At 34.2% G+C, this 12,766-nt stretch overlaps 1 protein-coding gene across 7 annotated transcripts in view; it reads right to left on the bottom strand.

The window, feature by feature from the left end:
- AKAP9 (A-kinase anchoring protein 9) overlaps positions 1 to 12,766 on the bottom strand; it is a 167,237-nt gene that overhangs the window by 61,673 nt on the left and 92,798 nt on the right. For 3 of the 7 annotated variants that reach the window (XM_019031098.4, XM_055346590.2, XM_055346591.2), the window contains 6 exons: positions 10,446 to 10,799; positions 8,321 to 8,545; positions 7,020 to 7,160; positions 6,435 to 6,538; positions 5,829 to 5,924; positions 3,991 to 4,196 (listed from right to left, as the gene is read on the bottom strand). In XM_019031098.4, the coding sequence (XP_018886643.1) occupies positions 3,991 to 4,196; positions 5,829 to 5,924; positions 6,435 to 6,538; positions 7,020 to 7,160; positions 8,321 to 8,545; positions 10,446 to 10,799 (1,126 nt within the window). The remainder of the gene's footprint in view (positions 1 to 3,990; positions 4,197 to 5,828; positions 5,925 to 6,434; positions 6,539 to 7,019; positions 7,161 to 8,320; positions 8,546 to 10,445; positions 10,800 to 12,766) is intronic. The other 4 variants (XM_019031100.4, XM_019031099.4, XM_055346592.2 and 1 more) reach the window with 2 other exon arrangements.

Consider the following 12,766-nt stretch of genomic DNA (forward strand, 5'->3'; position numbering starts at 1 on the left):
TCAAATTGGTGAACCTCTTGGATTTATGTCTTAAAACATAGTAAATGATGGTTATTCAAGTCCTTTAGTTATTAACTTTATGGATTATATCATGTTCATTCCCTGACAGATAACGATAAACTCCTCAGGTTTAAGCGGGATAGGCAATGTGATAAAGCCTTCTCTGCCCCAAAGGCTCTCTGAATCTCTAATGGCTCCAATGGAAACCACTAGGCTTTAGTCTGACCCTGGATCTGACAGTTGAGAAAACTGTACTGAAGCCCTGGGAGACTTAAGAGGTTTGCCCAATATCACAATGGGCTAGAAAAAAAGAAAACAAGGCCTTCTGATTAGTGCAGTGGTGTGATCTCGGCTCACTGCAACCTCCACCTCCTGGGTTCAAGCATTCTCCTGCCTCAGCCTCACAAATAGCTGGGATTACAGGTATGTGCCACCACACCTGGCTAATTTTCATATTTTTAGTAGAGACGGGGTTTCACCATGTTGGCCAGGCTGGTCTTGAACTCCTGACTTCAGGTGATCTGCCCGCCTTGGCCTCCCAAAGTGTTGGGATTACAGGCATGAGCCATGACTCTCAGCCCCTAGCATTTCTTCTGTAAGATCGCATTTCTCCAAAAGGAGGCGGCAGCAAACAAGATTCCATCCCTGGCCTCCTATGGGAGAGGTGAGCATAAAACCACTGAATCATCACAGTGAAGACCTAAAGGAAATTTTTTTTTCAACACAACCTGGGGAATTCATTTTTATGAACTGATCTAATATTCATTCAGGTTTAAGTGATTTTATGTTAGCTCAAAATTTCCCTTCGATTTCATAAACTAGGTTACTCTTATGAGGAAGCAAATATTAGCAACTTTATTCTTTACTTTTTGAGTGTTAACAAGTCCATACATGTTTAAAATCGAAACAAGTTCAGACCTGAAGGCTGAAAACACATCAGAAGTGTTACAACAAAAAGTCATATATGAAAACTGAAAAGCAAAAGTTGCTTCGCAATTAGACTGGTTTAATTTTTTTGTTATACTAAAAAACATAAAACTGTCAAAAGTTTATTTCATTTTTAAAAATAATGCTCCCATTATATTTATGAAGGAATGTCAGAAAAAATTCTTACATATGGAACACAGTGTTAATATTTTAAAGCCAGTATTTTCTTTCAAGTTTATATAAAAATTAAAAATTTTAAATTATAAATTCTATTAACTCAATATATCCTTAAAGATGCAAGATGGATCCATTAAGTGTCCCCCAGTAATATTAGTGGTTGCTCCAATTTTATTAGTAAGACGATCACACTGCTGCTAAACATAAAAACAGTAAGATGGAGTTAACTAAATGGAAAGTAAATATAACCAATGATACTAATCCTAGCAAAATTATCTCTGCTACAATATTCTATACACTATATTTCTTAACTGTGGATTTAGCTTTTTCTCTTATCTCAATATTATTCTTTCAGAATCGGTCAACAGTTAAATAACTAAAACTTTAAAGTTTTTAGTTGATTCAAATACATGTAGTGGTTTTAGGCAAAATATTAAATATTATGACTCTATTTTGCTTTGAATCAGAATAGCAATGACTTCTTCATTAGACTATGAATTGCTGTAAAGCTGAGAGCATAGAGAAATAGCTCAGTAAATGTCTGCAGAATTAAACTCATAAAATTGCTTATAACTGAAAACTATGGTCAGTCACAGTGGCTCACGCCTGTAATTCTAGCACTTTGGGAGGCCGAGGTTGGTGGATCACTTGAGGTCAGGAGTTCGAAACCAGCCTGGCTAACATAGTGAAATCCTGTCTCTACTAAAAATACAAAAATATTAGCCAGGCATGGTGGCAGGCACCTGTAATCCCAGCTACTTGGTAGGCTGCAGCAGGAGAATGGCTTGAACCCAGGAGGTGGAGGTTGCAGTAGGCAGAGATTGCGCCACTGCTCTCCAGCCTAGGTGACAGAGCGAGACTCAAAAGGAAAAAAAAAAAAGGAAAGAAAACCATTACTGTATCTTAAAATAGGATATACATATTTCATGTGTGTTGGAAGATTTAGATACACTTATGCAAGAAAATAGGCTAGTGGATCAGAAGTCTTTTTAGGTCTGCTTTCTCATGGAAAATGAACATAAATATAATCCTCTGTGCTTGAGTTAAATTATCCATTTATTCCCTTTTATGGAGACAGTGCTCTGGAAGTAAGTTCACTGTCTTTCAAGGTATGTTGTCTGCTGAATACTTTGGCAGCCATGTTGAGAAGTATCTAAGAGAACTGCTAACAACAACAACAAAAGCACAAAATACATCTGCAATGCACAGAACATTCTCAGAGTGTCTTCTGAATATGGCAGTCAACCTGGTCTATGTCTTACCAGTAGAACAGCAAAATCCCTCCCTAAATGGTTAAGTGAAACAAGCTTGTGAAATAATTGTTTTTTAAAAAGCATAATTTGATAAACACTTTTATCAGACCAAGAAAATGTTACCTAATTCTTCTCTATAAAGATCCATATGCAGAAATAAAACAGCCGTGACTGAGAGCTTAACCAAGAGTGAAGTTAATTTGAAAAATCCTTCTACCAAGTTTGAAAAGAGTGAATTTGAAAGCAAGGTTTAAAATTCAGTATTATTTCAGCTCTTAATTTACTAAAAACAATTTTTAAAACTATCTTTGAACTCAGCTAAGGTGTTTAAAAATCAGTTTTATTTGCAATTCCAAATCAAGCTTTTCTCTGTACCTAGAAACACACTACTGGCCAACTTATAATTAGGCAAACCTTCCATAAATGGGATAATTTCTTCTCATTTCTCCACATGAAATTTAACAAACAGAATTCTCTCAAAAATTACAAAAACTGGCATTTTAGGTCTGCCTCTATGGGAGAAGTGCTTGAGTGTGGAATGGTAGTGAACTGTGGGCTTGATCTTCTGAGCCAGGACTCCAGATCCTATGTTTCTCCAACTCACAAAACTTTTCCCCTCTTTTGATTTCCTCATTTCCCTCTCCTGCAAGGAAAAAGAAATTGAAAAAACAAGAGACAATGGAGTTCAGCAATGTGATGGGAAGAAATAGAAAGAAGAGGCCGGGCATGGTGGCTTACGCCTGTAATCCTAGCACTTTGGGAGGCCAAACCAGGGAGATCACCTGAGGTCAGGAATTCAAGACCAGCCTGGCTAACAGGGTAAAATCCTGTCTCTACTAAAAATACAAAAATTAGCTGGGCGTGGTGGCATGCACCTGTAGTCCCAGCTAGTTGAGAGGCTGAGGCAGGAGAATTGCTTGAACCCGGGAGACAGAGGTTGCAGTGAGCCTAGACTGCGCCACTGCACTCCAGCCTGGGCGACAGAGCGAGACTCTGTCTCAAAAACAAAACAAAAAGAAACGGAAAGAAGAGCTGAATCCACACAGCTGAAGGAAGACAGAGTTACGAAGACAGCTCTGGCATATCAGGACCTAATCTCTGGATCCATACGCATTGTGTAATATTTCAACTCACTTTTTCAAAAGGAAGAAAGAATCTAGCAAAGGACAGTCCAAAGATAACACCAAATCTTGGGTTTCTTATCAAGACTTTCTTCTAACCATTTCAACAGGTACATGAAGCTGGTGCTGGGTTCCTAAAAAGTCTTTATTTCTAATCTTTCCTTAATCTACAGGATGGTTTCAGGATGTCATCCATACCTCACAGATACTGGTAAGAGTCCTGAGTGCTGATGTATAAATTTTCTTTTATCGGTGGAGAAATGGAACAGCATTCTGGTTTATGTAGGCACTGTGGCAACCCTGGGTAAATATAATGACAACTCTATGATACCCACTTGCAAATGCTACACAATAATGGTGTTTGAAAAGAGTTGCTCTAATGTATTTCTGTCTGAAGGTCCATTTGCTGGAAAATACTTATTTTCTCTTCTATATTTTCAACACATGGCAAAATGCCTTGAACTCAGCAGATTTGTTGAAATGATTGTTTCCACAACACAGAAAACTAGTACCTCTTGTATGTTCCTCATGGACACATGACTTTACAGATGCCTCTGCTTCTGACCTCCAAATTAGGCTGGCAGATGACTGGCTTTTACTAGATCTATCTAGAATCCCAAGGACATGGCGACCAATTGTTTCTTCAACAGCTGCTGTTGTCTTTACAACTTCTAAGAGGATCTTCAAAAGTCTATTATTAGCTTTCTGGAGTGCATACCTGTATAGATAAAGAAGCATTGATTAAAATGTTTAATATTTTTGAAGCAAACACTTTGCTTATGTCCACTAAAAACTACACTGCAAAATATTTGATTTGAAAAATAACAGATGATCCTTTTTATTAAAATAATACCCAATAGCATCTACAATAAAGTGCTTCTTGTTTTTTATTTGTAACTATATTATAAAATGATTTGTTTTTGTCTGAAAAATTTTGGCCAATTAGCTTAATCATACCATTTTTAAAAATGTACTGTATTTAATTGACTTGAAAAAAATAACTAAAGTCTTAAGCCAGTAACTAGGTTAAGAGAAAATCTTGGGAGACAAAATTTAAGTTTTAAAAAGTATGGTAGTGCCAAAGCATATGCAAGTTATTGAGCTTGCTGCCCATGGTTATACATATGTATTTTGCACATTTAAATCTTTCTATATGTTAAACATAAAAACATATTTTAAAACATAATTTTAAAATCACACCAGAAAAAATTATGTGGTAGTATTTGTACAAGTTAATGGTAATGAGCTGAATGTTTAAATTACAAAAAGTAACAGTTAGGCAGAGATCTGTTTTTAAAAAGGTCTGTAATGAAATTTCACTATCTGTCAACACCACAGGGAGTATCATAGGCCGTTTTTATTACATCTGCTCCAGGGACAGAAATTTCTCAAGTTACACTCACCACACTCATTTAAGTCAGCAGAAGAAACCTGTTTTCAACTAGAATGAATTTGGTGTGTCTCTCTTTTTAAAAAGTAATCCTTATTTTAAAAAATATGGAAAATACTGATAACCACTCACCAAAAAACCTCAACAATCACTATTACAATTTTAATGCCTGTATTTCTAGACTTTTCCTCCTGCCTCTCTTATAAATATATACGTATTTTAAAAACAAAAATGAGATCATCCCGAACAAAGTGTTTTTGTACACTCTCTTTTTTGCTTAACATGAACATTCTACCATGCGAAGAAAGGTACTTCCATAAATGGTGATTCAGAAGACTGCCTGATTAATTTTCTTAAAAACTAAACAACTCTCTTGTCCTAGCAACTCAGTTCAACAAAGGCACACTTTATACATGCAGACAAAATAAAAGATTTTCATGGTAAAGGTCTTCTGCCTTAAGACAGTTTTATCTTTTAGCTTCACACTGTAGGAGCTTGCCAAAAATCAGGCTAAAGGATACCTGTTTCACAGGCACATGACATATCTATTTTAAGACAAGATAATAAATGGAGAAGTTTTCCGTTAGTATTTGTCAAGTGAAAGAGACGGTTCTATTTTTGCACCTAGATCAAGTTCTCTGCTTATATAATCAAGAATACTAAAAATAAAACTAAACTAATTTAGTAGGAAGCCAAGGGTTTTATTTCCTTAACTTGTTCTGAGGTTTTGTTTAAGCCCCAAATCCCAGAACTAGAATAATGTGAAAATATTTCTACTTAAGAGAAATGATTAAAATTAATATGGTGGTTAAAAAAAATACTCATTTTATTGGCACTTACTATAAAAATTCCTAGAAATTAAATACTGCATAGTTTTCAAAATTTACCAATTAGAGATAAATAATATAAAATAAACAAAGTGTTTATTTTATATTGCCATGGTAACTCTAATTTTCATACACTGTCTTTCTTGTTTGAGTTCCATACTGACTGCGTTCCATACTGATGATCCAATGGGGAAGCCAAAATCTTAGGGGCCAAATTCCTCCATGCAAGCTGAGGAAGGAGGTTAGGAGGACACAAGAGGGTTGACAGTCACAGAAATTGGAAAAGGAGGAAATTAAGAAGTAAATATTAGTTTTAATTTAAAATTAAAGAAATTATTTTCATTTGAACAAAACAAAGTTTAAAATATTGTGCTTAAAGTCTTTAATACTAATGTAGGATAACTATTCTCACTTAATATTTTACATTTTTATATTAACCTCTACAAAATCAAAGTAAGGAAAAGTTTTGCTAACATCAGGTGATTAACAGTTAAGTATGTGATTAATATCCAATCAAAATTTATATAGAAAAGATTTTTAAAAAATGTTATCTATTTAATGGCGAAAAACTGAAAATCCTTTACATACTACAGATACATGGACATGTTTCATACACAGATGGTATGATGATTTTTAAGACAAAGTATCAATGTACAAGATAAAAATAAGGACAAAGTCTATTACATTGAAACAACCATTTTAATTTACTTTGCACTGAAAAAGTACACATTTTGTATACCTTTCATTAGACAAAATCTCAGGAGGCACATCTTCAGGTTTTCTGTCTAATTCCTTTTCTTTAAATGTTTGTTCTTCAACTTCTCCTTGGTTTTCATTTCCATTCTGTTTAAGTTTGTGTAAAGGAAGAGAGGAGAAGACAGAAAGAAAACCTGTCAACTTGGAAACAGCATGTCATTCTTCTATATTGGTATGAGATAAAATAGAAACCTCTGTGCACAAAATTGATACTGTTTGGTATAATATTTAACTACACTTGAGATTAGTGTTATCAAAAGAGGATAAAACATTCTCGTACACAAATAAAAAATTTTAATGGGTTCAAATTATCCATGCTGTAGTGCAACAATAAAGTTTGTTAGGTTCTCTTTGGTGAAACAATACTTGCTGTTAACAGAATGTCAGATTCAAATTACCTTAAATGAAATGTAAGGCATTTTGACTCCACCTACCTTACACATATGCAGTCACAAATATGTTAAGCTTAGTACCTATAAAAGAATACATCTCATACCAACAACAAAGACAAACAAATCCTACTGAATTGGTGATCCATTGCTCCTAGGTGGGGCAAAGTCCATACTACCTGTGTTTGCGTACTGCTGTTGCGCAGCTCACAACACAGCTTCTCTCTTCCAGCTAAAGACAGCTGCTTTAGTGCTTCCAGCTCCTCTAAAAGCACCCTCTCTCTCTCTGAAACCAGGTTTTCATTATCTATGGAGGATCTCTAAATAAGAAAAAAGGTCATGAAAGAATACTGTTCGCGATAGAGAAAAAGGGCAGAAATATTAAGCAGATTTCTTTTAACCCCCGGGACCAACAGGCCCTGGTTCTACTTATGATTCATATTCCATCGTAAGGGGTTAAAAGTATATACAAAGATCAATGCAAAATTTAAAATATTTTTTAAAAGCCAATTAAGTCTATATATTCAGGAATTTGTGCAGTTCAATTAATTTTTTTCAATTTTGCATTGAAAATTAAGAAGTTTGAATTCACAAAATGCAATGAAGAAAAGCAAAGTTAATTTTTCCAAATAATGTTTTATGCTCAGCTCCCAATTATCCTATTATTTTATGTTTGAAAGAATACTGTTAATAGTTATCTCTAGATATTTATTATCTCTCTTTTTAGCTTCAGTTTTCAAAATTAAATTCAATAAATTTGTTTTCATAAGAACTTCTACATAAATATTTCTTGCTTTTCTGCAATGGTTTTGTGAGTATATTTTATACAGCAGTTGACAAGAATCCAGCTCCCAAATACCAAGAAGTATTTAAATTTAGTCAAGAAAGGGATAAGAATGTTAAATAAATTTGCATTTCTCAAATCAAGAGGAGATGTTTCCCTGGAAAGAGTTTCAGAAGCATACTACTTCCGATTTCCATTCATGATTAAAAAGATGGATTAAAGACAGATAAAGGTAAACCTTTGAGATGCTAATTGGTGGACTCACAAAACTATAAATGAAGATAGTAAAACTGAATGATAGTAACTGCATAATGGAGCACCTCAGCACAATGTTATTTCCAAAATGTCAGAGTGAGTTTGCTATATATGGCTAATGGAATGATTTAAAAGAAAAAAACAAAACCATGTAGCCACTTTTCCAGTGCTTGAAAAAGGAGTTAAATAAAACGACAGAAAGACAATGCCCACTCCAAGGTTGAGATAGGTGTCCCTAACAAGATCTAAAGCTGCTGTCTTAGTATAGAGTGTGCTCCTGATGCTAAATATATGTAGTTTATTCAGATTTCGGCAAAAAAAAAAAAAAAAAAATATGGCTACGTAAAAAATACTGTTGTTTTAATTGGGGATCTGGTTCAAGTTGGTGTTTGGAAAAAAAAAAAATAACTGGGGAGAGAAAGGGGACTACAAGACCCTTACCTGGGCTAACTGTCTATTAAGTCTCTTAATCTCTTCTTGTAGCTGTTCCTGGTCTTCTCGCTGTCTCTCCATTTGCCGCATATGTGCTTGCCTTAACAATTCTGTTGCCTGTTGATGTTCTTGGTATTGTCGTACAAGTTCCTGCCTCATATCTTCCAACTGTTCTTCATTCAACATTAGTTGTCTAGAAGCATCCATGCTTGACACTGAAATCTCATCATGAATCTTTAACAGTAAAAAAAAAAAAAAAAAAAATTCAACCATAACACATTTCGTAAAAATCTGTCAGCATTAATATTTCAAACAAATACGAAAGCAATTCTATTACTTATCCCATAAAGCATGTGATATTTTATTATTAAACAAAAACATAATTTTTAAAATGGTGTTTTTCTTAATTACAATTCTAAAACAACATAAAGCTACTTTATCATTATTTTCCAAAAGCAAAACAGCTATTTATCAATTAGTTTAGACTTAATCTAATTCTAATAGAAAAAAAAGAACTAAGATACTTAAGATTCCTTCTACTCTTAACGAAGCTATAATGCCATTATTCCTCTTGACATTTTATGAAGGGAAAATAATATCCATGGAATATTTATATTTTAAAATTAAATGTATGAAACACGAGAAACTACCCATTTAATTTACACAGTGGTTATCACAGTACTACAGAGAACTACTGATAAAAAATAATTTTCAATACATTTTATTTGAAGATAAAAGCTTTACATTCCAGAGTCTCACACTCATAAGAAGTCAACTCCTTAATACGTTCTATGAGTACATCATTTCTTGGAGGAATGTTACTTATACCAATAATTTTGCTTTGAACAGTTGCTGGTAAATTAAAGAGGTCTTGAAGAACACCTAACAAGTTTTGCATTCTATAAAGAGTTGGCAATTTTATTTTATTTATTTTTGAGAGGGAGTCTTGGTGTCACCCAGGCTGGAGTGCAGTGGCACCATCTTGGCTCACTGCAACCTCCATCTCCCCAGTTCAAGTGATTCCTCTGCCTCAGCCTCCCAAGTAGCTGGGATTACAGGCATGTACCGCCATGCCCAGCTAATTTTTGTATTTTTAGTAGAGACGGGGTTTTACCATGTTGGCTAAGCTGGTCTCGAACTCCTGACCTCAAGTGATCCACCTGCCTCGGCCTCCCAAAGTGCTGGGATTACAGGCATGAGCCACCACACTCGGCCTGGAGTTGGCAATTTTACTTGAATATTAGTCTGAACAAAACATAACCTATCCTGAATATTAATAAAAAATTTTAATTCAGATAATGTTAAAAGAAGTAGGATTTATTACTTTCTGTTAAAGGCAGTGAACAGTTGAGGTACAGACACAGAATAGATCTTCTATTAATAAATAAGTACATAAATCAAGAATTAGGATATAGATAGTAAAATCTTTTAGTCTTCCTAAATAGGTAGCTATTTCCTTGTAATGTTGTTATATTTAATTAAGCAAATCTTTTATTCACAGATATTACCAAATTGTAGTATAATTAATCTTGAATTGGTTGAAACAGAATGTACGTACAACTTACAATGGGATTTTACCAGGTACAACATCTTTAAGATAAACAAGAATACTATGAACCAGACTTGTTTTATTTGATACTAATATTAAGTCACTTATCCATATATCTTACAATTAATAAAACACATTAACAGTGTGAACTGGCTGGGCACGGTGGCTCATGCCTGTAATCCCAGCACTTTGGGAGGCTGAGGAGGGTAGATCACAAGGTCAAGAGATCGAGACCATCCTGTCCAACATGGTAAAATCCTGTCTCTACTAAAAATACAAAAATTAGCTGGATGTGGTGGCACGCGCATGTAGTCCCAGTTACTCAGGAGGCTGAGGCAGGAGAATCGCCTGAACCTGGGAGGCGGAGGTTGCAGTGAGCCGAGATCATGCCACTGCACTCCACCCTGGCGACAGAGTGAGACTCAGCCTCAAAAACAAAACAAAACAAAACAACAATGTGAGTCATAAGACTGAATTTGATATTTTCCTCCTCCAAACATTAAGCAGCACTATTGCTAATATTTTTATAGTGAAAGAATTCACAATTTTTAAATAAGTTTTTTATATTCAAGGAGGCATACTTACAGACTGTCTAACTATAAATGTTTTATCTTTGGAGAACATTTCTTCTGAAATAGTCAGCACACAGTCCTTTGATTCTGGTATATCATGGGGATCACTATTTGATAATAAAATTTCCTTTCCATGTTCTCCTAACTCTTTACTAAGTGGTTTAAATTCTTCTTTAAATTTCACATCCACTGTCTCAAAAGTCTGAAAACCAATTTGATCCTGTGATAATTTCATTTCATTAAAATAATGTTGTTCTTGCTGACACACAGCATGTGCTTGCTTTGATGATGCAGTATTTTCTTTTCCCCCAGATATTCTAGACAGTTCAGTTTGTTGAGCAAATGCTATACTCATTGACACAATAACCTAAAGAAATAAAAGCAAACAATAAAGGATTAGATTTAGAAATATCAGCAGGAATTTAAAAAGTAAGTTACTACTCAAAATTGTATAAACAGAAAAAAGCATGGCCTCACGGTTCTAAACAAAAAGAAATCCTATAATAAAGTAATACCGAGATGGATTCTCTATTTTACAATAAATCTAATGTCAAAGTATTTATTTTACTGCCTGCCACTTTAAATAAAAAGTAAAATGTTTTCTTATTATAACAGCCATAAATGTTCAGTAAAAATTAGAAAATAAAAGCCCTTATATTTCTCTCTTCCAAGAAAAATCAATGTAAACATTTTAGTGAATACTTTCCCAAATCTTCTTATTCTTCTTTGCAGAGATAGATATGAATAGATATAGATACAGATATAATTTTCCTATAAAAATGTGATCATATTCTAATACTGTAACCAGTTTTTGTAGCTTAACTATAGTAAATACCTCTTCAAGTTAAGAAATAGAAATACATTTCTATGTAACTTCCAATGGGTTCAAAGTTTCATATTACATAGATGTAGTATAAGTTTATTAAATCAATTCTCTATGTCGGACATTTAGAGTGATTCCACTCTTTTACTATTTTAAACACCAGTGTGATGAAATATTTATAATTATATAATTGTGCATATCTTTTCTTATTTCCTCAAAACAAATTCCCAGAAGCAGAACACTTAGTTTGTATGACTGGTAAATATGAGTAGACATTTCATTATAATCCAATTTGACCTTTCACTACAACTATGATCCTGAATCCCTGCTTATTCTAGCCTCCCATCCCACCCCAGCACAGGTACTTAGGAATTCTCACTAGCAGTTTTGGCTCTGACAAGTCCCTACACCTTTGAGAACCAACCGTATCAATAACTTTAAGTCCTTTTTCCATAGATAATTTATAATGAAGGAAGGCTGGCTGTAATAAATCCAGAATAAAGTATGCCTGGGATTAGAAATATTTGTATTTACTGATCTGCAGCATTATTTTCCTTGCTGGTCCAGGTCATATAACTGAACTTTAGTTTTAATTTCCCGTCCTGAATGTGATTCACCTATCTGGGGTCCTGATTCCCACCTGGTTCCTGTGCTAGCCTCCTTTGGAGTAATTTGACTCAAAAACACAAAGCAAATAAATCATTGAAGCTGGGGTTCAAAATCCTATAATCTTGCCTAAGCTCACTTTCTAAAAGGTAACATTATACTATTCCACAACTAAATGAATCTGTCTAGAAGTATAATGCTAAAAGTGACTTGAGGAATAATTATAATACCAGTAGCCAATGCAGAGAAAATTCAAGTGCTGCAACATTAGGAACCACATCAAAGGTCACATATTTAATAAATGTTATGGCAGAAATTTGAATCAAAATGTGTCTATACAGAGCTCAAGCACCTTAAACATTATATGCCATTCTGTTTCTTCCCAGATAATCCTGGTACCATATCTCACCTACCAAACTGGACCTCTGGGTGCCTATGCTAGCTCAGAAAGAACCAGGGTTTGGTAACAACAATGTCATCTGGAACATATACCCATTACGGCAAAATGTCAAAAGACAAAGATAATTAAAAATAATTAACCATAGAATACAACTTAACAAAACATATCTTTAACCTTCTGTAACTAGTGATCAAAACCTTATGACTGAGTTTTGCTTTAATTTCCTGTCTTGAACCTGATCTGCCTCTGTCTCTTCATACTGAATATATTAAGAATGTAACATGGAACAAAAGGATTAAAAATATGAAAGAGAAGAACAGAGATATGAAGGATAGAGAATGGTCAACCAACATCTAATTAGAGTTCCAGGAGGATATAATAGAGAACAATGGAAAGGAACTATTTCACGAGATAATGGCTGAGAATATTTACAGAAGATACCACTGCCAAGATTCAAGATGATCAATGAATTATAATAAAAACAAATACCTCATCTCTACAAAAA

This window comes from Gorilla gorilla, chromosome 6, assembly GCF_029281585.2.
Source record: "Gorilla gorilla gorilla isolate KB3781 chromosome 6, NHGRI_mGorGor1-v2.1_pri, whole genome shotgun sequence".
Classification (NCBI taxonomy): domain Eukaryota; kingdom Metazoa; phylum Chordata; class Mammalia; order Primates; family Hominidae; genus Gorilla; species Gorilla gorilla.